This window comes from Harpegnathos saltator, unplaced genomic scaffold (assembly GCF_003227715.2).
Source record: "Harpegnathos saltator strain DR-91 unplaced genomic scaffold, Hsal_v8.6 scaffold580, whole genome shotgun sequence".
Taxonomy (NCBI): domain Eukaryota; kingdom Metazoa; phylum Arthropoda; class Insecta; order Hymenoptera; family Formicidae; genus Harpegnathos; species Harpegnathos saltator.
This window is the reverse complement of record NW_020230405.1, coordinates 288,979-315,016: the sequence shown is the minus strand read 5'-3', so window position 1 is coordinate 315,016 and position 26,038 is coordinate 288,979. Positions and strand designations below refer to the sequence as shown.

At 43.3% G+C, this 26,038-nt stretch overlaps 1 protein-coding gene across 1 annotated transcript; it reads right to left on the bottom strand.

Annotated features, from left to right (window-relative positions):
* Window positions 1-20,661: 20,661 nt before the first annotated feature.
* On the bottom strand, window positions 20,662-22,367 carry LOC112589683 (uncharacterized). The gene is made up of 5 exons (XM_025303983.1): window positions 22,294-22,367; window positions 21,635-22,085; window positions 21,406-21,485; window positions 20,884-21,225; window positions 20,662-20,800 (listed from the first exon to the last, which is right to left on the bottom strand). Exons 1-5 carry the CDS (start codon window positions 22,365-22,367, stop codon window positions 20,662-20,664), a joined length of 1,086 nt encoding a protein of 361 aa, XP_025159768.1.
* Window positions 22,368-26,038: the final 3,671 nt, after the last annotated feature.

Sequence of the window (26,038 nt, the reverse complement as noted above, 5' to 3'; positions counted from 1 at the left end):
TGGTATGGTTTTGATTGTGTTAAACATATGCAGTGACTCTTTTTGACGCATCGTGGTACCTACTAATTTCGATCGAACTATTACTAATCGCGGGTATCGATCTATGCAATCAGTACCATTTTCTCTTCTCATCATTTCGATATCTTACCACTGCAAGTCTCACGAGTTTCGGAGATCATCACAGGTAGTGACTCTTCTGTAAAGTTTCATTTACATTTATCATGTTAGAGTATTAGAGTATTAGAGTAAGAAAGTGTGTGGTTATGAAGAGTTTCTTATTAAAAAGCTGCATAAGATTCCTCATACACACAGGTAAACTTCTTATTTAAAATACGAAATGACGCTCGGTACATCCTACACAAGAATCGACATAATAATTATTAGGTTATGGTAACTTTCAATAAGGTCCAAGACCAATAATTAACTTGCAGGGCAATTTTGCTGGGCATTTCGGTCTAACTTCGGAACAATTACCCTTATAGGTCGTTTTCTGTGGTAATCTTAACTTTGTGGTTAGCTTCCAGCACGGCCGCGAGGTTTATTTCGCGCCTTAAATATTCCCTGCTAGTCAAGTTGAACACATAGAACTTACACACGATAAAAATTAAGTAATTCTGACCACTTAAGTCATATCGCCTACGAGGTTGAAATTAGGTAATACAACCAGTTTACATTTCTTTCAAACGGGACTCTAATTCTGACTTATAACTTAAATCAACTTTGAAGGCACACTTTTGATCAAAATTTGGTCATTTATAACCTAATGAATAACTTTAAAGTCACTAAACTTTGAAGGTATTTCATAGGTTTAAACTACATAATTTTTTACCTATACATAAGACTTCAAACGCTATTTGACTTTGAAGACATTTTTATGTCGAAAGTTTGTAATTCTTCACTTAATTAAGACAATCTGACTTTGATTTGGTCAAGATGCCTTGCTTTGCTGCTTGGGTACCATCTTCTAATATTATATATGGATGAATTTGATATTTAATGCTTTACAATTTTTGTCCTTACAAAAACTTATAAATTTTGTCAGAGTAACGAGAGGGGGGAAAGTAGTTCAACATTTGAAATTTAAAAAAATTGAACATATGGTTGTAAAGAACATAAAATATTGCGAAACTTTTGTCTGACACTCTTTTTCATATGATTTATAATTTATAAAATATTTGCTAAAAACGATAACGGCTATTTTTTTCAAGGGGTGGTTTCAAGGGGGTTTTTCACCCCCTAAACATGCTCTGAAGCCGATATAAAAAAATACGTGTCTCTTAGTTTTTGATGCTCTATAACATATCCGAAGCCCATTCAAATCAGTGAGGGACAGTTGTGTCACTCTCCTTGTAAGAATAAGACTATATCAAATTTATGTGTGTGCTTGAATGACTATTATTAATATCTTCAAAGTCCATTCCGCGAACTGAAAGAAATTATTTTACATATTTTATCGTCCTTATTTATCTAATTCATATTAAGCTACTAATAATCATATTTTCTTAATTTTAATACACTAATTGGTGAAATTAAATAATCTTGTAAGTTAGAACTTTCAAAGACTGGTAATTAGGTATAATTGATCTAAAAGTTACAAACCGTGCAAATAAATTTATAACCAAAGTTGAATAAGCCGAATGCGGAAACTGTTAACGGCTTCTTTAATAGTTGCAGGAGGAACTGTGTGATCTATAAGTAGTATAATTAAAATAATGTAATTAAATATGAAATTAAATGTTAGCTGAAATGAGCGTTTATACCAATTTTGTTACTTACGTTCTCTCGTATCTCAATATCAAAGAAGATATTCACCAACCTATTAAGAAGCATTTCGGTCCTATTTGCCTAGCATTAAGAAGATCGAATGTTTTTCTTATCATTTAACGACAAAAAAAATTTTTAACAATTTCGATTAATTATATCATAACACGTTTATAATATTATTATTAAAGTTATATGATAACTCTGTCTATTATAATTCTATCTGTTATAATTTTGAGAGAGATATACCTCGGAGCAAATTTTCTCGCACATATAATTGAACAGAAATATTCTTATGATACTATTTATGATCCATGCAAAAACGTTGAAAATATCCATCACCATCTGATATGTAAACTGTGTATTAGCTCCTATCGTTATGACTGATTGGTAAAATTGTATAATAAGCTGCACCGTGAAAGCATAAAACGCTGTCGTTTGCATTAATATTTGCAATCCAAATATCGTAGTTAATTCATGCGATATCGCCGACAGTTCGAGATGCATATGCCTGTAAAATACAAGCACTTGCAAGTCAATATTGATACTTGACTTATCTACCTAAAAATTTCAATTTCTATTTACTATATTATTTTTATTATTCTAATATAAACTTTAATTTCTAATTTAAATTTTTGTTTTTATTTTAATTTTCTCTGTTTTACTGTATTATGATGCGGTCACCGGAAAATTTTTTCCATTGTTCTTACATTAAAATATATATCGCTTGATTAAGTTCCACAGTGTCAGTTTTATATCGAGAAGATGAAGTGCGAGTCACGAATTTTACTCGTTTCTTCTGTTCTGCTAATTCTTGAATATACTGATTGACATGTTCAAATAAAGATCCTATATATCTGCAACAAATTCAATGCGTAATCATTAATTAAAAATTAGATAATTAAAATATAGATAATATAAATGATACAAATGATATCTTCATAGATTTCTTCATAGATACAAATAATTTTATAATATATATTTGAGTCACTAAATTTCCTATTGTAAAAAAGAAATAGTTTTACTATGTTGCAAAATTAAATCATCTACAAACCTCAAAAGTGTCAAGTACATCACATCATGAAGCGTATCTATATGAAGAGTATAATTGACAACAAATGGCAGGCACATGGTTATCGCGGCATAGGATATGGGAATACGTGCGAGAAGCCATAAACCATCTATAATATTCATTAACAAGATCGAAATTATCCATCCAACGATTACCCAAATCACTTGCAGACGCAAATTTACGTAATCCTTCGGTGTTCCAAGTTTCTCCAATGTATCGTTTACGATATTCAGTTTTTGCAGACAATTATTGAATCTCTGGAAAAAGTGCGTTGAAAAGCGGATAAAGTTATTATTTTTTATAATAAGTTCCTTAGAGAGAAAAAAGCACTCATATAATGTAGTATTTTCCAAATATAATATAATTTATCTTGTTTTGTATTATTGTGAAATATTTTTTGCCTTTTACTTTATGTAATAAGTCTAGGTTGATGTATTATACCTTATTGTGATACAAATTAAGTAGCATATATAATGCTGCGAAAACTATCATAACTTTAAAAATCATGGGCATGGAAATCGTGAATTTGCTCACGAATATATCCGACCATATAATGACGTAAATATGAAGCATCCATGATGTCAAGATGTAAAGGATGGTGATGCACGATCGCGTCCTGCCTTGGGGATACTCGAATATTCCGAGTCCGCATAGGCATAGCACGAACAAAAGTGGATATATGGCTGCTTGAATATTCTTCATGTTTATTTCTTCTCGCGGTTGAACTAGGGACTTACTACACGTCAGGATATTAATGTCTTTAATGTCGCACTGACGAAGCTTCGTGCTGACGAAGCTCATGTCGATGTTGACGTAATCGATGAGATAGCGATCCCTATAATTTCAGCAATAAATTACGCTGACATTTACGCGAATGAAAAAAAATCGATTTATGGGAACTAGAATTGCCTCAACTTAAATGTCGCTTGAAACGACGTCTAATTATCGATGTTACGAAATAGAGAGAACAATTTTTTCTAGTTTTCTCCACTTGTAGTTAATGAGAGATCATTGTTACATTCTCTTACCTTATCATCACACATTCCGAAGATAATAATCGACATAATGATATAAAAATAACTTAGAAAGTTGTATTTGTAAATATCGATTTCGTTTTTGATAATAAGTTAGCTCTTTATTTTCTGTAATCGAATAATTGTACGGTGATATGTACAAGATAAAGAAACAATATAGGGACTCCGAAATATTTCGAAAAATATAATTTATATAATAAGTTTTATAGAAAACTATTTCAAATAAAGGTTGTAGAATTTTAAAAATCCATTTACTGATATTATTAGTTTGATTTTGAATGGTATAGCCAAAGTCAGGACAAGATTACCTTGAATCTTTTAAATAAAATCTTCTATTTTTTATTACATATTCTTAGAGCCCTTCTTCTGACACTTTCAAACAGCACTTTAGTTTTATTCACTTTAAATATGTCATTTCGAAATTATCGAGATTGTTATGATAAGATGTCTGGCCTACAAACAAGATCGAAAGATGATTCAGCAAATCAAGGCAAGGTCGAAAAATTATCCAGTCAACATAAAAGTAAGATTAGCCCAACCAACCAAGGAAAGATTGGTATAATTCAACCTACTACGTACGTCTGAATAATCCAATTTATTACACATCTTTTGGGCGCATTTTTCTCATCGAAAAAAATAAACCGGTAACTTGGCTGAAGCCTTCGTAGTGTCTACTCATTTACGACATTATAAGACTTTTCTTCACAATCTCGTATTTTGAATTGAGATATTATTGTTGCATTAAACAGTTGATTTATTTGAGATTCTTAAATTTTTTTTGTTTGTATATTGACTAGTGTTTTTCTGTTCAATAATTACTTTCTAATTTCATTTATTTAATACTATTATTTATTACGGTTTAGTGGATCGCGAAATCGATTGAAATTCCTTTATTTTTTTAATACTATTGGGTGAGTGCAAAAGTTCGTGCGGAGTTTCAATAGATGGAGTTATAAGCGTCGTAAAGTGTTGTCATTAATACTTCCATCTACATATTATACATCTACTTCCATCTACACATTATATAACGTTGGAAAGGTGACGTCTTCAGCTGTTATTAAAAAAAAAATCATTTGTTTTCATACAAACTGCTTCGAGAAATATCACTTTAAAAATGAGTATCGATAAAGTGCATTTACGACATGTTATGCTTTACGAGTTTCGGAAGGGAATAAACGTTGCCGCAGCCGTAAAAAACATTCAGGATGTTTATCAGGATGAAGCACCAGCTAAACGAACTGTGGAAAAATGGTTTGCTAAATTTCGGCGCGGAGAATTTAACCTTGAAGACGAGCCACGCTCTGGTCGACCTTCTGACATTGATGACGATGTTTTGCGTACTTTAGTGCTCAATAATCCGCGAATTTCAACAGAAGAAGTTGCTACAGCACTAAACGTTGACCGATCAACCGCTTTTCGGCGTTTAAAAAAGATGGGATTCGATTTGAAGCTCGATATATGGGTGCCCCATTTGCTGACCGAGAAGAAAAAAATCAAGCGAATTTCTGCAGCCGTTTCTTTACTCGGGCGGCTCAATAGCGAGTCGTTTTTGGATCGACTAGTGACGGGCGATGAGAAATGGGTCCTCTACAACAATGTTCAGCGCAAACGGACATGGAAACAATCAAGTGAGCATGGTGCTCACTTGATTGTTTCCGCAATGCCAAAGGCCAGTTTGCACCCGATGAAGGTGATGCTCTCTGTTTGGTGGGATTGCAAGGGCATAATCTATTTCGAGCTTCTCCCCGCTGGCGAAACGATTGATTCGGACAAGTACTGTCGCCAATTAACCAATCTGAATCGAGAAATAAAAGAGAAACGTCCGATTTTGTCAAATCGCAAGGGAGTCGTCTTTCATCACGACAACGCCAGACCACACGTTTCGAAAAAGACGCTGCGCAAACTGAAGAGCCTGAAATGGGATGTTTTAACGCATTCATATTTAAGACTTTTGTTAGCTAGATCATCCTCTGACTTTGTCTTTGTTGGCTGGATCATCTTCCGATTTTCTGATCCTTCGTGGATTAGACATCTTCTCATAAAAAGCTCAATAATTGCGAAACGGCGTATTCAAAATGAATAAAATTGTAGTGCTTTGAAAATGTCTGAAGAAAGTTGGTCTATAAGAATGTGCAAAAAATAGGAGCATCTATTTAAAAAATTCAAGATGCCCTTGTCCTGATCTTGGCGACGCCATCCAATATCAAACTGATAATATCAGTAAGATCTTTTTCAACTTTACAACTTTTATTTGAAATAGTTTTCTATAAAACTTATACTTTTCAAAATATTTTGAGATCCCGGTATTTTTCACGTATATATTGCATGTGTTTAATGAAATTAATCAATTCAACAATATATAATATAAAGGGTGTCCCAAAATTCACGCAAGAAGTAATTTTGATAAAAAACACAGATTTATAATTAAAAATTGTAAATTTTTTATTGATTCATAAAGTATACAGTATAGGGTTATGTATGGAATAGCATATCGCGTAAATGGCCTTCACGGCTTTGCTGGTCTGTAAGTAAGTACAGACTGTAAAGTAAGAACGTGCACGGGTTAATGTGTAGAAAAATTTATTTTTAATGATTTTTAAATACATGGATTTGTTGTACTCCATGAGAAGAAAGATGCTATACTATTAATAATGAGTCCAGTCACCATCGGCATTGATAATTGCATGGCATCTCCGAAGCATACTTTCCACTAAGATGACTGCGTATTCGTTCGGTAAAGACCTCCAAATGAGACGAATTTGTCGTGTCAGCTGCTTCAAAGTGCACACTCTTTTTCCTCGAAGCTTGTGCTTGAGATATGCTCACACATTTTCAATGGGATTTGCATCTGACGACTGCGATGGCCAATCAATTGTGACGATGCCAGACTGCTCTTTCCACTCGGTGCAAAGCTTGCTCCGGTGTTTTGGGTCGTTGTCTTCCTGTAAGATCCAGTCCTCGTTTTTTTTTATGAAGCATCGTTCAGCAGGCGGCAACAAACACTTCTCATAAATTTTAAGCATTAAAGTCAGGTTCCGCTTAAACAAATTCAAAATTTTTTTTCCATATTCGGCGTCACTTTGCCTATTGAGCCACGTTCTGGCAAGGCATCGACATTTTTGATCTTCTTATATTGCTGAACCCACTTAGCGACGAACGATTTTGACTTTCCCATGTATTTAGCAGCCATTGCATATGACATTTTTGGTCCTTTGGGATGCAAACAAAGGAACACAGCCTCGTAGCACGATGCGTATGTGGCACTCATGGCGGTTAACGTGTTTCTCAGGTTAGAGTTCGACGCCAACTGAATCTTTTGTGACAAAGCATTCACGACAAAGATTTCATCTATCGGCTCACAAAAAACTAGGATGTTTGAAGCCAACTGCCATTTATGCCGTGCACGCTCTTACTTTACAGACTGTGTGTACTCTTCTGTTGAAATTTTCCATGACCGTTTTGCATAAATGTGGCTGAATTTCGTTGATACAGCGCTCAATTTCCTCCTTCAAGGCGTGGGTGATCGTGGGCTTGTTGGCATAAACCTTAAACTTCAAAAAATCCCAAAGAAAAAAGTCCAACGGCGTTAAATCGCATGATCTGGGCGGCCAAATCTGATCACCAAAATGGGAAATTACACGACCAGGAAATGACTCATGTAGTAATTGAATAGTTTCTCGGGCTGTATGGCATGTGGCACCGTCTTGTTGAAACCACATGTCGTCCACATCTATATCTTGCAATTTAGGCACAAAAAACTGGATTATCATTTCGCGATAGCGAGCACCATTAACTGTTATTGCCTGACCAGCCGCATTTTCGAAGAAGAATGGTTCGATGATGCCTCCAGCCCAAAATTCGCACCAAACAATGACACGTTGTGGATGCATTTGTTTCTTAACAATCACTCGTGGATTTTCTGAATCCCAAATGCAATTTTGTCGATTAATCAAGCCATCAAGATGAAAATGAGCCTCATCGCTGAAGATGATTTTGTTCAAAAAATCAGCATCCACTTGTTGTTCCATAATCCATTCAACGAACTCTCTTCGCTGTTGCCGTTTACCCGATATGCTATTCCATACATAACCCTATACTGTATACTTTATGAATCAATAAAAAATTTACAATTTTAAATTATAAACCTATGTTTTCTATCAAAATTACTTCTTACGTGAATTTTGGGACACCCTTTATCTCCAGTTTTGGTGCTTGTTTCATTTTAACGCGCCTGTATTACTATTATTATGATCTTCGCAGTCCGCTCGATAAACTGGAAGAAATTGTTTTATATAGGATGTCGCGGGAGAAAAGGTAAATATTTCGTGGGGGTATAGAATGAGGTAATTTGATGCAAAAACATTATATAAACATGGTGTCGTGTATTATTGGTTTCCGAGATACAGCTATGTTAAATTATACGTTGGAATTGTCGAATATGAGTTGAAGTTTACTGCAATTACATTGTAATACATCTATCATAACAAATTTTCGAATATTTCGCCCCGTACTTCGATACATTTGTCACATCTTGTGAGAACGTGGTGGGTTGCGCGCCGGAGGGCATCTTCACGGCCCCTAATTTGGTCAACAGCGGCTATTATACGTGCAATAAGTTCATCTCATATATTCACTTTAGTTTTATACACCTCGCACTTTAACCAACCCCACAAGCAGAAATCCAGGGGAGTTAGGTCGAGTGATCTTGGTGGTGACTGCACTGTTCCACCGCGACCGATCCGGCGATGTAGAAACACTGCATTTAAATGTTCTCTCATAAGATGTGTGTTATGAGGTGGTGCTCCGTCGTGCTGAAAATACATTGTTCTTCGTGTAGCCAGGGAAATATCTTCTAGTTGTTGTGGAAGCATATTTTGTAAAAAGTTGAGGTAACTCTGCCCTGTCATACGATTTTGAAAATAACAGGACCAATCAGCATTCCATCAATCATGCCACACCATACGTTGACGAAGAAACGAATTTAGAAATTCTGTACAACAATGGCGTTAGGGTTATCTTGCGACCAACAATGGGTGTTACGCGTATTATTTATGCTATTACGCGTAAATGTTGCCTCATCAATGAAAAGTATGACGGAAATCAATTCACGATGATTCTGTAGCCACTGGCAAAACTGTAGACGTATGGCTCCATCTCCTTCATGGAGATTTTGTATTCGTTGTGGATGAAATAGGGCACAGATGTTGGTAATTCGCCGGACACGTGTCCGAGGAACACCAGTACGTGCAGAGACCCTTCTTGTCTAGTTGTAGGGCTCCTTTGTACCATTTGAAGTACATTTTCTTCTTCCTCAACATTTCTCTCAACTCTACGTTCAGATGTAATGTGAGCACTGGGAAGTGTACTATTTTCACGTAAGCTGTTAAACACGTTTGAGAATACTCTTCGGTCTGGAATGTGGCGCATCCATAGACATAGTATGAATAGACAAAGCCTTGCTTACCCTTTCCTATAGAACAGAGTGACCCCTGCGAATAATGAGAATGAGAAAGAACGAGGAAGTGTACGATATTCTCTTTGTCTCTTCGCGCATGCGCAATACGACATTCACGTGTGCCGCCAGTGCATTTATAAGTTGTATCCTAATATGTCGTGCTTTACATCAAAGTGGAAGTGAACGTTATTAGTGAATGTTAATAAAAAAATTAATTTTTTTAATTAATTATAAAAATGCGGAAATGTGCAGTATGCGACTGTGTGTAAAACAGATAATATATTATTTCATAAGTAAGTATATATTATTAATACACTGGAGCAACATTTTTTATATATTACTTAATGTTTATATTATTTTGTCTATTCTTACTTTTACTAAATATATTTTAGATATTACTTTTATAATGTCTAATTATAAATGTATAAATAAACCAAAAAATATTTTTTGTAAAGTCTATTTATTTTTCTTTACTCTTATTTTATAGGCATTAATTATTACCAGCAATGCAATTATTTAATAGAATGTTGTCTTCGTCTAACCGAGAGTATCCCGAAGAATTAAAATCTTTTGCAACAACACTTCACTTTTATTCAGCTAAGGCATACGAATATGTACGAACGAATTTTATGAATAGTCTACTTCATCCCAAGACCTTGTCCAAGTGATATAAAAATGTGAATGGTGAACCAGGTATAAACATACAAGCTCTCGAATCAATAAAGATAAAGTGCAGAGAAAGAATAGCAAAGAATAGACCACTATATTTCAATTTAGTTATTGATGAAATGTTCATAAAAGAAAAAGTTGAATATCGTGGAGGAGAATGTTGCGGATATATTGACGTTGGTACAAATATAGATAGTGATGATATGCCTATAGCACGATATGCCTTAGTTGTAATGGTAGTCTGTATAAACGATTTTTGGAAAATTTCTATTTCATATTAATTGATTAATGGTTTATCCAGTGATGAACGTGCAGGAATTATAAAAAAATGCTTGCAAGAATTATATAAAGTTAATGCAAATATTATTTCAATAACAGCTGATTTCTAATTTAACCACATTTAAAAAAATTGGTGCTTCTTTGGATATCGGCGATCTAAAAACATATTTTCCTCATCCATGTACGAAAAAAAATGTTTATGTTATATTATTAGGAGTACAAATAAGTTTCCGCCGTTTTCTATCAAAAATTAGGAATTTATTGTGAAAGAACGGTACATTACGTTTTATTCAAAGTATTGTCTATCACTAGCCACTACTTTTCCCCATCTTTCTGGCAGCATTCGAATACCACGTCGGAAGAACTCTTCATCTTTTGAGGCTATTCACGAATCGACCCAATTTTTAGTATCTTCATATGATGTAAAACGCTGCTTAGACAGGCCATGTGCCATCGACCGGAACAAGTGATAAACGAAAGGGGCAATGTCTGGTGAATACGGCGGGTGGGGTAGGACTTCCCAATTAAGTGTTTCCAAATAGGTTTTGACCGGTTTTGTAACATGTGGCCGAGCGTTGTCATGTAGGAGAATAATTTTGTCGTGTCTGGAGTAGTAATGGGCGCGTTTTTCCTCGAGTACTCGGCTCAATCTCATTAACTGTGTTCGGTAGAGAGCTCCAGTAATGGTTTCGCTCGGTTTGAGTAACTCATAATACACGACACCAAGCTGATCCCACCAAATACACAGCATGAGTTTTTTTCCATGAATATCGGTTTGGCTGTCGATGTGGAAGCATGGCCAGGTGGTCCCCATGATTTTCTCTTCTTTGGGTTATCGTAGTGGATCCATTTTTCATCACCAGTGACTATACGATGTAAAAAACCCTTTCTTTTATGCCAGGTAAGCAGCATTTCACACGTGCAAAATCGGCGTTCAACGTCTCTTGGCTTCAGTTCATATGGAACCCAATTTCCTTGTTTTTGAATCATTCCTAACAATTTTAAACGATATGAAATTGCTTATTGAGTCACTTATAATGTAAGTGCCAGTTCTTCTTGCGTTTGGCACGAATCTTCCTCCAATAATGCTTCCAATTCCGTGTCTTCGTACACTTTCGGCCTTCCACTACGTTCTTTGTCTTCCACGTCAAACTCGCCGTTTTCAAACTTTTGAAACCACTCACGACAACTTCTCTCACTTAAAGCAGTCTCACCATATGCTTCTACAAGCAATCGATGCGCCTCAGCTGCAGATTTCTTCAAATTAAAGAAGTAAATCAAAAGTTCCCACAAATGACGCCTATTCAGCACAAAACTTGACATTTTCGCACGAAAAAAATTATATGATGTTGATACGGAGTCACTAATACTTCAAGGTTATGTTGTTACCAGATGTCCGAACTTACGATATTACGTTTTACATCTGACAATTTCAACATAACCTTTTGGTGAGGCCATCTTTTATCAAACGGCGGAAACTTATTTGTACTCCTAATAGATCCTTGCCATATGTTGAAATTAATTAGGAATTGTTTAGCTTTCAAACGTATTCTTATTGGTAGAAACAATAACATTATTAATTGAGATTATTTTATCAAACTTTTTGAATTATAAGAGAAAGAAGGTTTACATCTAGGCGCTAAATTACGTAAACAACATATTTGCTGTGGGCAAGGAAGAATGAAAGTAGTGCTTTCTGCTCAAACATTTTCCAAAAGTGTTGCTAATGCAATGATATTTTGCAAAGAATCTTTAAATAATTCAAATTTTTTACAATCGGCTGCAACATCTCGTTTTTGCATCTACATAAATAATATTTTTGATTTGTTAAATAGCAGAAATTTATTTTCCAAAATTTCAACAAAACAATATATAACACGAAAAAATATTGATAACATTAAAACACAAGTTCAAGATTTTATTACATATTTATCTTCATTGAACGACCAAACAGGACCAATATTGAATTCATCACGTAAAACAGGTTTCCTAGGGATGATAATTGCGTTAAGAAGTACAATCGAGATTGCTGAAACTTTATTTATTAAAGACGAGAATTTTTCATTTCTAATGACATATAAGATATCACAAGATCACATTGAAACGTTTTTTAGTGCAATCCGCAGCCGGGGAGGTTTCAATAACAATCCCACTGCTTGGGAGTTTAAAACAGTATTTAAACACTTGCTCGTTAAAACAGACATACGTATTTTATATAATACTAATTGCCAATTATTAGATGATACCAAAATAATAATGGTACAAGAACAACCAGGAGAAATTCTAGACGAAACCTGTATATTTGTTCCTCATCATGATTATGGTCACAATTTAGGAAATAATTTAAGTGAATACGCTAATGAAGTTATTATTTATATAGCAGGTTTTATATCAAAAAGTCTAGGAAAACATTTACGATGCAAAATATGTAAAGAACAATTAACTATTTCAGAAGCATTATCTAAATTACAAGTTTTGAAATACAGTGGAATTCTTACAAATGCTGCACTTGACGTTATTGAAATATGTATAATATCAGAAAAAAATTTTAAAGGCAATATAAATGATACAAAAAAGAAGAATGCCATCACTGTATTATGCTTAAAAATATTGCGAAATATCAAATCAAGTATTTTAAGTTCCACTGATTATTTGAAGCATATTTTAGAATATTCATATTGTGACGTGGCAGCAGGAAAGGCGCTCGTCCCAGGCCGACCCTTCGGCCCTTAAGCGAGGATTTCGGGGGGGGGCGGACCGGACATCGCGCGAAGTCTACGGGGGGGGAGGGTGCCGCCTTGTGCTCCCCCCCCGTATTAATTAGTGTTAGTAGTCGGAGCGTGCAGGTGGAGGGATCGGTGGAGGAAGGAAGAGGACGGCACCCCCTCGGCAAGACCGCCACCCCAGGTGAATGCACTCCTTTAATAATACTATTATCGGTTCCGTATCGTCGTGAAAGGTTCTCGCTGTCGCTTCCGTTGTCCACAGGCCCGCAAGGATATCGCGCCGAACGGTCGGCGTTCCTGTGCTCGGCGCGTGAACGCCGGCTAGACAAAGCCAGCCTAAACACGGAGACCGCGCGAGTGCGGGCAAGAGAGAGAGAGAGAACGAGCCAGAGAGTGAGACCGAGCACCCGTCTCGCGGATCGAAAAACAGAGATCCGCAGAAGGATTCCCGTATAGGGAGATGTAACGAGGAACGGGGAAAGACGGGTAGCCCGAGTCAACACAAACGGACAAGAAAGCATGTCTGTAGAAGAAGATAAAAAGAGGAGACTCCCATTGTCGCTCTCTCTAATATCGCCGACCTGCTTCCGAGTATTACCGGAGGGATACCGACTGCCGTCAAAGCAAGGAGATTGGTGAAGTTTGGCGTCAGCGAGTGGAGGACTCCGGACGTACCCCTCGCCTAGAAGGGAACGTCAGTGGCAGCGTGGTACCAGAGCGAGCGTGAGAGGGAGAAGAGAGGAGGACCACGTCGCCGGGAGGTTCCCAATTTTGTAAGACCTTCCACCTGCGTTATTGTTTCGGTGTCGTGAACGTAAAGAGTCTCGTCAAAGTTATCGGCGTAGCGCAAAATCCCGAATTCGCGAGAGCCAAGCGGAGTGTATCGTATCGAGGGGTCGGACCGTTCCGATTCCCGAAATAATAAAACTAAAGATAGTCGAAACGCGCCTCGTTATTCTTGTGTTTTCCCGGTCGTTCCCGACTTCCGACGAACCCTTCCCGTCTACCGACTTAAATATCGAAGAGCTACCGGTCCCGTCAGCTTCGCGTGTCTCGGCCCTTTGGTGGCGTGTTGCATAGCGTTGGTGAGCGGTGCAGCCCGTTGCACCTGGCGCCCAACCTATTTCGCGAGAGCTAGGTTGGCCGAGGCGCGCGGACCGACGGCAGTTTGCCGACGGCGAGTGAAAAGACCGTCGCAATATTTAGAAAATCATCGACTCGATTTAATAAAATTAATTGTAAAAAATATCTAATATCAGGTGTAGTAAAAAGAAATCCATTATTTTTGCATGAAATTGAAGGCTTTAATTACCATAGTTAGAATGATCCGATTTAGGTCAAATATGCGCCGTTTTATTCGATAACTTGTTGCCATTTTGAAGGTAATTTCATTATGCCTCTCTCATAGAAGCCCTCGTCCCTATTGGCAAACAATTGAGACAGTCGATTTTCACAAGCCTCTCTTGAAGCGAATTTTTCACCAGCAAAAATTGATCGTCATGGACAGGAATAGATGGTAATCACTTGGTGCCAGGTCCGGACTATAAGGTGGATGCATAAGAACCTCCCAACCAAGCTCCCGGAGCTTCTGGCGAGTCACTATCGATGTGTGTGGCCTGGCGTTGTCCTGATGGAACACAATTCCTCTCCTATTGGCCAAAGCTGGCCGCTTCTGGGCGATTGCTTCCTTCAGACGGTCCAATTGTTGACATTACAGTTCCGAGTTAAGAGTTTTGCCGTAGGGGAGCAGCTCATAGTAGATAATTCCCTGCCAATCCCACCAAACACACAGCAAAACCTTCGTGACCGTCAATCCTGGCTTGGCCACCGTTTCCGCCGGCTCACCGCGATTCGACCACGACCGTTTTCGCTTGACGTTGTCGTAAGTGATCCACTTTTCATCACCAGTGACCAACCGCTTCAGAAATGGGTCGATTTTGTTGCGATTTAGCAGCGATTCGCAGATGGAAATTGAGTCCATGAGGTTTTTTTTCGTTGACTCGTGTGGCACCCATACATCGAGCTTCTTTTTGTATCCAGCCTTATTCAAATGGTTCCAAACGGTTTTTTGTGCAATCTTTAGCTCTTGGGCAATCGAAACAGTGCTTACATGACGGTCGGACTCGACAATGTCCATGATTTTATCGATATTTTCGACAATTGGCCTTCCAGTGGTGCATCTTTGACATCGAAATTACCGGAACGGAATCGACGAAACCAAAATTGCGTAATTGGCTGTTACAGTATCAGGACCATAAACAGTATTCACATTTTCAGCCGCCTGGTTTGCGTTTTCGCCTTTATCGAAGAAAAACTATAAAATATAGCGTATTTTCTCTTTGCTGGTGTCCATCTTTGACGCGCGCTCAAATAAAACTGAGTCAACTAATCACAAAACTGTCACAAAAGTTTTTTTAGTACGAAATCTCATCTTTCTAACGCCATCTAGTGAAACCCGATCGGACTTATACAACGCGAGATACAGATAACTAAAGCCATCTATTAGAAAAATAATGGATTTCTTTTTACTACACCTGATAGTTAGGTTAAATTACATATCAATAACAAAAAATGATACTATAAAACGTATCAGATCGTTACATTCTAGGCAGGTCATTAACAAACATCAATAAATCGTTTAAAATTAATATATATTTTATAAAAATTTATGAAGACTATAGTAAATTCATTGTACTATTATAAAAATAATAAAATATGTTTCCATTATTATTTAATTCATTATTTGCACTTTACTTTTTTATCTTACAATTTAACTTAAAATCGCGTCTATTTCCGCCGCGCGGCAAGCATTGCCGCGTCTTGTGTGCAGGAGCCAATATGTCAGAAGAGAAAATACGTCACATTATATACATTTTATAAGAATAAGTGTGGTATTGCGCATGCGCTAAGAGACAAAGAGAATGGTGTACACTTCCTCATACTATCTCATTCCTATTATTCGCTGGCGTCAGCCCTAGTGACGTCAGGCTCTGTCTATTCATACTATGTCTATGGTAGTTACCATCATTGGCGCCATTTCCATTTGTTGACACCTGACAAAGATTTTCAACTCACAACAATACAAGTTTCATACAACAGTATAGTTTTTAAAATCGTTGAACATGTCGAATTTTGTGCCTGGAAGCTACCTGGATTTGCGGACAGCATTGATTTCTGTTACCATTTGAAGAAAACTGCTGCAGAATCGCATCGAATGTTTGTCGAAGCTTACGGTGAGCATACTCTTGGTAAATTACAGTACTTTAAGTGGTTTAAAAAATTCAAATGTAGCGATTTTGACGTGAGAGACGATGAAAGTGGAAGACCAGCGAAAAAGTTTGAAGACAGCGAATTGCAAGCATTGTTGAATGAGGATGACGCTCAAACGCAACAGCAACTCGCGGATCAATTAAATGTGACACGAGAAGCCGTCTTCATACGTTTGAATGCCATGGGAAAGATCCAGAAGATGGGAAAATGGGTTCCACATGAACTGAATGAAAGACAGCAGGAAAACCAAAAAACCACTTGCGAAATGCTGCTCGCCAGATACAAAAGAAAGTCATTTCTCCATCGAATTATGACTGGCGATGAAAAATGGATATATTTTAAGAATCCTAAGCGTAAAAGATCATAGGTAACTCCAGGCAAACCATCGACATCGACTGCAAGGCCAAATCGCTATGGACGGAAGACTATGCTCTGTGTTTGGTGGGATCAGAAGGATGTGATCTATTATGAGCTGCTAAAACCTAGCGAAATCGTTCATACTGAACGCTACCGACAACAAATGATCGATTTGAATCAAGCTTTGTGTGAAAAGCGACCAGAATATCAAAAAAGGCAACACAAAGTGATTTTGCTTCATGATAATGTACCATCACAGACAGCAAAACTGGTCAAGGAAACGATTGAGGCGTTTAGTTGGGAAATACTTTCGCATGCGGCTTACTCACCAGACTTGGTTCCGTCCGATTACTACTTGTTTGCATCGATGGGACACGCATTTGCTGAGCAGCGCTTCACTTCTTACGAAAATGTACGAAAATGGCTCGATGACTGGTTTTCCTCAAAAGAGCAACAGTTTTTTTGGCGTGGCATCCACAAATTATCAGATAGGTGGGAAAAATGTATAGCTAGCAATGGGCAATACTTCGAATAAAATATTTTTTATCATTTTCATACAATAAACGTGTATTTTCTATACAAAAATTCCGGTTTCATATTTACATACCTGGTAGTAGCATGCGACACTATCCAGAAAATACAACTACTTCATTTATTACGGAATTGTCTCAAGAAGTGAAGTTGACTGGTTTATAGGAAGTTGCGCTTAGCGAAATTCAATTCCCCTTTAGTATTTTACACGTGCGTCCCGAGGAAGATGCAGAACTCAAATTGATTTCCTTACCGCGTGAAAATATTAATACCATAAGCGTAAAAAAAGAAGAAGACCAGCTGCCCAAATTCGGGGTTACCCGAATAACCCCGGGTGTTTACGCCACGATGAGCGAACTGTGTAGATATAGAGAATTTACGCCGATTTTGATGAGACTAGGTTTATTCGATGCGTTTCTGCACGAGAAACAACTTTTTCCTCTGGCAAAATCGGCGGTCTGCCCCACGAAGCGAGATATTATACGTTAAAGTTGACAACTATATAGGATGATTGGAAACAGCTTTCGACCCCCTACCCGTACCCCCCTTCGGTGTGTGTGTGTGTGTGTGTGTATACATGCTCGGTACAAATATTCGGCTAGTTATTTCAATAGTCTTATCATGATGTTGACAACATATATGAAAATCAAAGTCAAAGTTACTCACTGTTCTCATGTATTGTATCAATACATGTTGGAACAAAAACAATTCTCGTGTTGTGACGATACAAAAATTATAAGTTATATTCTTCGATCAACGATCGAATACTTCAGTTCATCGTTAGTAGTTTTGTAATTATAATTTATGGAAAAATGAAATTATTTGAATTTCTATCGATGTGTAAGCGCCAAAATGAATTAATAGAATTTTTGCGAAAATGTGACATAATACATACAGAAATTATATGTCCGCGATGTAATAATAAACTTGCTTTAAATATGTCGACATTATTGTTTCGGCGTCGAAAAGTGACTACTATTAAACACAAAAATAAAAAGAAAAAAATTTCACAGTGTGAATTTAAACAAAGTTTCACAAGTGGTACATGGTTAGCCAATACTAACCTCGATATTACGACAATTGTCCGTTTTGTTGGGTATTTTCTGATGATACGTCCTCCGCGCTCTGCATCCTATAAAGAAGAATTAGAACTCAGCGATAAAACTATTGTTGATTGATCAAGTTTTTGTCGTGAGGTAAGTTATACTTCATTTACTAATTATATTTCCTTTTAAAGAAAATATTTTCTATTTTGAACTGTATTTCATCCCAGATGTGCGTTCTTTGGCTTGAAAATCAACAAAACCCAATTGGCGGAGGGGGAATTGTTGTCGAGATAGATGAAGCAAAAATTGGGAAGCGTAAATACAATCGCGAACGTCTAATCACAGGCAAATGGATTTTCGGTGCCTTTGAGCGAGGTACAGGCAAAGCCTTTATTGTGCCGGTCGAAGATCGTACCAAAGAAACATTGTTGAATATTATAAAAAAATGGATTTTGCCAGGAACAACGATAATGTTGGATATGTGGAGGGCATACAATTGCTTAAATGACGAAGGCTTTATTCATTTACCAACTGTAAACTGTAACTGTAACTGTAAACCACTCAATGAATTTTGTAGATCCCGAAACTGGTAAGTAATAAAATGTTTAATACTATTTTATCATTAAATCATATATAAATCACATACTTTTGTACGTATACAATAGTAGACAACAAGAACATAAAGTAATATTGTTATAAGAGCTCATACCCAGAATATTGAACGAACGTGGCGAGAAGTTCGAGCCAATATTTCACGATACGGAACACGAGAAAAACATTTAATCGGATATATAGCAGAATTTTTCTTTAAACGGCGATACAAGTTTAACGACCGAATAGTTGCTTTCTTCGAAGCCATCGGACAATTTTTTCCACCAGGATGGAATACAACTGACCCATGATTAATTCGTATCTATATTTCATACATAAAGCATACATAATTAAGAAATCACATATCAGAACTTAACATTTTCTTTTCATTTTCATTGCGATGTCCTCTTCACTCAATATGTATTTTGCAAGACGAAGTGAAGTTATATAACGTAACCTAAACCAAATTTCAGTTCTAAATAAATCGCTTATTAATCTTTCTTACTGTAAAAAATAATTATTGTTAGTGAAGTATTGGGGGGGCTCCGCCCCCCTGCCTTCTTAAAAAATAACCATTTTTTTGTTCATGCAGGGAAAATCCATCATGGACACCCCCGCCCCCTTGGGGGGGGGGGTTATGTCGGACTCTTACCGACTAAAACCCCTGCGGGATGTCTACCTGTCGGACCGTGAGGAGGGGAGTTAGGGGAACTGCTCCCGCATTCCCTCCCCAACCCCCCGGCCACAGAGCTCTAAACTAAGAGCCCCTCGCCTTCTTGTACCGTACCCCCCTCCCCTTTCGGGGAATTAATGGGAGGGGCGCGGTCCCCGGCGGGTAACCCCGCCGGTTGGCCTTCTGGTGTCTCCTAGGAGGAAGGGGACATCCACCCTTCCTCCTTATTCCCCCTTTCCTGAAAGGTTCAGGGAGAGGGGGGAATTGGGGAATGGGCCCGACCCCAACCGGGTTATCCACCTCCCCTTGTCCCTTCCTACCCGATCATTCGGGGGAGTGGGAGCTAGTCTCCTCGCTTCCCCCGAGTGACGGAGCCTGGCCCGAGCTGGCCGAGGGAGGCGCTGACCCGTGTAGGCCAGCGGTCTCTTCTCGGCCGATGCCACCTCGGGCCCGCTTTGAATCCCCCCCCCCCGGGGAGCGCCCCCCGGCCCCGCCGTCCTCTGCGACGACGTTTACCGGGCCGGCGCCCCCATCCGGCGGCCTCCTTTTGGGAGATCACCTCCCGACAGAAGAAGGCCGCCATGCCTCACGCTTTCTCGTTCCCGCACATAGCTCGCACTAGGTGCGGGAGTGAGAGCTCCCCTTCTCGGCAATCCACCGCCCTGAGTAAGACACGGCGCTGCTCGTCCCATGCTGCGCATGCAGCCAGGGTATGCAGCGCCGTGTTCTCTTGCTCGGGGCAGTGGTAGCATCGAATGATGGGCTCCTTCCTTATCCGGTGTAGGTATCTCCCGAAGCAACCATGCCCGGTCAATACCTGCACCAGGTGGGAGGACATTCCACGCCCCCTCCTGTCTGCCACTTCGGACAGACAGGGACGGACAACCTCGGCCGTTGCGAGACCGGACCCTCGGGGGTCGGCTAGTACGCCTTCCCACCGTTCCAGGGTCCGGTCTCTGGCCTGGGTCATAAGGGCCTTCAGGCCCCTGGCCGTCAGCTCTCCCCCCTTGCGGAACTCCTTCATCCACCAGTAGAGGATACGCCTCTCCTCGGCTAGGAGCTCCACAGGGGGGAGCCGCCAAGGTGGTCGCCGCAATGTATGATACTGCTGAACCCTCGAATCGCCCTGATCATGAGAGGCTTGAGGGCCTGTCTCATGAGTAGTTTGGCCACCGAAGTGGCCAGCAACTGGGGCGCCTAGATGGGCGCCCCGTACAGGACGATCGAGAGAACCGCACCGACATACAGGCGGTGAGCCTGCCATCCAGGGCCCCCTTGGGCGCGCATCAGCCTGGCTACAGCCAGTCCAGCTTCGCGCACCCTGGGGGCCAATTGCCTGAAATGAGGCCCAAATGACCATCGGTTGTCCAACGTCAGGCCGAGATATTTCATCGTCGGCCCGACGTTGGCGTCACCGACCGGGACCCGGGTCTCTGGCGGCGCCACTCGACTGCCATCGTGAAAAACACGGCTTCAGTCTTGAGGGGCGCCACTTTGAGACCCAGGTCCCCGATGGTTCCCACCACTGATGCCACTGCCACCTCCGCACGGAAGCGGGCTTCCCCCCAGCTCTCCGCTTCGACCACCACTAACGTGTCGTCTGCGCAGCAGACTACGTGGCAGCCGTCGGAGAGCGGAGTGCGAAGAACCCGGTCGAAGCCGATGTCCCACAGCAGGGGGCCGAGCACCGACCCCTGCGGGACACCGCGCTCCATAGTGCACCAGCCTTGAACCCCGCCTTCTTTGGTGAAGGCGAGGTCTCTATCCCCGAAGTAGGCGGACATTATCCGCCGGAGATAGGCGGGCACCCCGAAGTGCTTGAAGGCCCGTCCTATCTCCGGCCAGGGCAGGGTATTGAAGACGTTTGATATGTCTAGCGATACCGCCAACAACACCCCGCCCCTTATCTCCACGACCGCCCGGGTGAGGTCCCGGACCTACTGGATTGCATCCAGCGTGGATCGTCCGGGCCTGAACCCGTACTGGCGGTCGTGGAGGTCTAGTCCACTCGAGGACATGTGCTGGACGAGGCGGTCGGCAATGATGCGCTCCAGCATTTTGCCCGCCTCGTCCAGTAGGCAGATTGGCCTTTAGGCTGACGCACTACCGGGTTCCTTGCCCTCCTTCGGGAGGAAGGCCAATTTGGCCCTCCTCCACTCTGGAGGGAGACCCCCTCCCTGAGGCATCCTGTCATGACCCTGCATGTGGCTGTGGACAGGTCCCCTTCGGCCAACGCGAGAGCCCAAGCGTGACCCGGAATCGCATCGGGGCCAGGGGCTTTGCCCTTACCGCCGAGCCTTCTCCGGGCCTTGGCGAGCTCCTCTAGAGTGACCTCCAGGCCCTCGCCCCAGTCTCCCTCCCCCATTTCTAGGGGAGGGATCACAGGAGGGCCCCCTTCCGCCCTCGGAAAGAGGGCGTTCAGGAGCCCATCGAGGGCCTGGGGGTCCATCGTCTCCGTCTGCGGGGGCGCCCAACGACGAATCTTTCCTATCGTCTTCTTGTACGGGCGCCCCCACGGATCGTCACCCAGGGAGCTCACTAATTGCTCCCAGGCTTCCCGCTTGGCCTTTCTAATGGCTTTCTTGAGGACTACCCTTGCGGCGAGGTAGTCCTCCTTTGCCCTTGTGGCATTCCCGTCTCATCGCCAAGTCCGCGTATACGCCCGTTTGGCACGGCCGGAGTCGCTGCGAAGTCTCGCAATCTCCTCCGACCACCAATACGCGGCCCTGCGCCGACGGGGGTGAGAACGGGGCATCGCGGTGTCGCATGCCGACGCCACTTTCCCCGTTATCTCCCCGGCCCCATCCAGAAGGCCGGGATCCCACTCACCTGGCTCTATGTGCCAGGTGGCCACAATGACAGTAGCCATGAACCTGTCCACATTTAGTCGACCGAGGGCCCATCTTTTGGAGAGAGGAAAGTTCCTCTCCCCAGGGTGGCAGGCCGACACTTGTTTTGGTTTGGGGAGGTGGAGGGCCCAGACTAAATATGTATGGTCAGACAATGTCTTGCCCTCCACCTCCACCCTCCATTCGGAAACCATCCTGGAAGCCGAAAGGGAGGCCCATGTCAAATCAATGATCGATGACCCCCCTTCCGGCTTTATACAGATGTCGGTGGACCCTCTGTTTAGCAACAATAGGCCCAATCCCGCCGCCCAGCCGATGACGACCTCGCCCCTGGGATCCCGTTGCCGGGGACTACAATCCCACTCCTCAGAGTGGACGTTAAAGTCTCCGGCAATCACGACAGGTCGGGGATGGCACTTGCGCATCAAATCCCCGATCCTGTCTAGGATCCCCTTAACGGGCGGGGTCGTCAAGTCCAGCTCTTTTTCTGTAGTGGGGGAGATATACCCCCACCACAGTTATCGGCCCCCAGTCGACCGCCACGTACGAGGACCCTTCTTCCCTTAAAACACAAGGAGGGGTCCCCGCTGCAGGGTCAACCACCATGGCCACCGAGCCATCCGGGCTGCCAAACCAGCATTCGCTGCAGATCGGCACGGTGATTGCGGCTCGGTGGCCACCCCCAGCCCGGCGCCCAGTTTCCGGATCCTGTGTACCCACAGGTCCTGGGCCCGGGCGCCGTGGCCGAGGTTAGCCTGTAGCACCCGGAGTGGTGTGACGGCTAGGCCTTACACGCCTCGTCCGGGCTGTCTACTTTCACCCCCTCTTGGGAGACCTCTGGCGGCTGGGCCGCCTCAGTCTCCCCAGAGGGGGCTTCGGCCTTGGTGGCTATGATCTCTTGTGCCTCCTCATGTGCGAAGGGCGATTGCCTATCGGAAATTCCTGCCTGGACCACTTCCTCCTCTCGGGGATATGAGGGGGAGTCGTCAACAACCACAAGGGGAGACAGGAGTGGATCACCCGCTCTCTCCCCTTCTACTAGGGTACTTGGGGGAGAGTCCGTAGACTGTTGGGTCCTCCTCGGACGATCCGCTGGTCCCGTCCTTCCTGTCTAGATCCTTCCGCTTGTCCCCTCGCCTTTTCCTCTGGGCCAGCGGCACGGTCACCATAGGGACAGGCGTCGAGGTCCTCTCCGGTAGTCCCCACGACACTAGAGAGGAGTCCCTTTCCTCTTGGTCCCTTTCCGGAGGGTCCTCCTGGTCCCTCGTTGCGGAGGAGGCCGGTCTGGCCTCCTCCATTGACAGGGTCCGGTCCTCGGGATCCTCCGGATGGGTTCGTGCCTCCCCTTCCTCGGGTCCCTCGATCACGATCGGCAGATTCTTCACTAGGCCTTCCCCATTCCCTGCTCTCCCTTTTCCTTCCTCGCTTTAACCCCGTTCCTCTTTTTGGAGGAGGGAGGTTTGCAGGCAGGCCCTCCGATCTTATGATCAGAGGGCCTACCCGCCTCGGCACAGACCGGACAACGAGCCGTCAACTGGCACTCTTTGGCGCGGTGGCCGGGGTTGCCGCAGCGGTAGCATAATCCGCTGCGGTCAGTGGTGCTGTCGCACCGCTCGCGCACATTCCCCGGTTCCAAGCACCGGTAGCATAATTTGGCGCGAGCGGGCAGGGCCGCAACCCCGGCGCGAATCTATCCTACCAGGACCCGCTCTGCGGCGGCAACCTTCGCGGCTGCCGCCAGCGGACACCGAACCAGTCCCCCACCGGGAGACGCTCACCTCGCCGCAGGAGATCTCCTCCGGCGCGCATCCCCCGGCGAGGGCTACTGCGGCCGCCACCTCGTCGGTCCCGGTTAGCGCATCGAAGCTGGTTAGTCGCAGCGCTTGCGGAGCTCCTCCGCAAGCCAGTCGGCGGCTGCCCCCGCCGTAAGGCCAAGCACCTCGACCAACATATCCCTGTTCGGGGCCTGAGTCACTCTCAGGGATTCCTGAATGCCTAGGTCTGTCGGCCTAATCCGGCGCCTGGCCTCTACCATGAACTCCCGATAACGGTCGAGGGGGCAGGTTATGGCGACGGCTGCACTCCTCGGCAGCTTCGGCTTACCCGGTCTCGCCCCCTTCGTCCCTTTCTTCGCTCCTACCTGATTGGTAGATGGAGGAGTGGAAATCTTCTTCGCCTCCTCCTTTCCCTTCTTCTTCTCCATCCTCCCTAGCACTCGGGACCATATCTCCTCCTTTTTCTTGATCCCAAGCGCCCATCCTAGTCCCGACTCGAGTCCCAGCCCCTTCAGTTTCTTGGCCGGGATCCCCACTCCTCCTCCTGGCTAGTTCCTTTTCTTTTTCCTCTAGGAACCTCGCCTTCGCCTTCCTCCTCTTCTTCTTCTCCTTAGCTCTCTCTTTCTTCCTGGTTAGGTCCTTCGGAACTTGTCGGGCCTGGGCCTGGTCTTCCCTCCTTCCATGGTCCTTCCCCTCTCCTTACCTTCCCTAACCTGTGCCGTCGCAGGGGTCCCCGCCCTCTCCGCAACCCGGCTCCCGTCCCACCCGTAGACGAGGTGAGGCTTCTGACGAATCAAACGCCCCACTTCACCGCCGGATGCACGGGCCGTGGTCGCCAGAGTGGCGTCGAGGTCCCTCTGCGCCTGCCCAGGCTCGGGTTACTCTGTTGGAGAGGGAGTCTCCTGCGGGAGTCTATCGTCAAAGACTGGGTAGACCCCCAGAGGGGCCCCTCCCTGCCCCATTTCCCCCCTCCCTAGGGAGGAAGAAGAGGTTTGAATTCTCGCCACTCTCCTCCTCTTCCTCTTCTTCTTACTTCTTCTCTCCTCTCTTACCTCTTCCTCCGTCGAGGTGGACGTCTCTCCGCTAGTCACCTCCGCGTACGTCCTTCTCTTCCTGGGTGGCTCTGGGAGGGGGTCTGGGTGGAAATCACCAAGGCCCTGCTAGCCTGAAGCTCCTCCTGGAGCCTCATGTTCTCCACCCGCAGTCCTCTGACCTCCTCCCTTAGCTCTTCTGCCTTCCTCCTCGTTTCCGATCTCTCCGCTCCCCTCTCGTCCTACTCCGCTACTCTAGCGATCAAGGTCGCTATCACCGCCTGAGAGGTGGCAGTAGCCCGGTGCAGCAGACTGATGAACGTCCCTTTGAGGGTTCTGGAACGTATCGCAACTAGTCTCACCGCACCCATGGCTCGACTCGCCTCATCGGCTAGCTCCGACGACCTTGCCTCTTTGAGGAGGTGCAAAGCGGAGGCGTCTTTGAACACCTCCTCAGCAGGCCGCTTATCCATCAAGGTGTGGATGATCCCCCTTTCGGGGAGACTCCACGCCTCCTTTTCCAGCCTCCTGAGATGTTCCTCCTTCCTCTCCTTTTCCGCTTTCTCCCTTTTCTCCCTCAACCCTACACCCTCATAGGCCGTGGGACGTCTCCCCCTCTTCTTCACGGCTGAAATCAAGGCCGGGACTGGGCCTTCAACTAATTCCACCGCCCGTGAGGATCCGCCGCTTGTAGAGGCACTTGCCCTCTTCATCCCCACGGTGTTGCTGTCAGTCGTCTTTGTTCCGGTGCCGCTCGCCTTGGCCAGCCCCTGTTGGCTGCAGCAGCGCTTCCCCCCAGTTCTCCGGACCTGGAACATGGATCCCTGAGAGAGGAGGACGTCAGAGTCGACCGGCCCTGCGATCCTCGTCCCCGACATTCCTTCCCTCTTCCCAGTCCCTGCAACCTCCTTCCCCGGGT

Coding starts and splice junctions, on each gene's coding strand:
- LOC112589683 (XM_025303983.1), bottom strand. CDS start 22,367: ATGGGCCCTCGGTCGACTAAATGTGGACAGGTTCATGGCTACTGTCAT. Junction 22,086..22,293: donor CACCTGGCACATAGAGCCAG/GTGAGTGGGATC, acceptor GAATGCCACAAG/GGCAAAGGAGGACTACCTCG. Junction 21,486..21,634: donor CAGGATGCCTCAGGGAGGGG/GTCTCCCTCCAG, acceptor CGCCTCGTCCAG/CACATGTCCTCGAGTGGACT.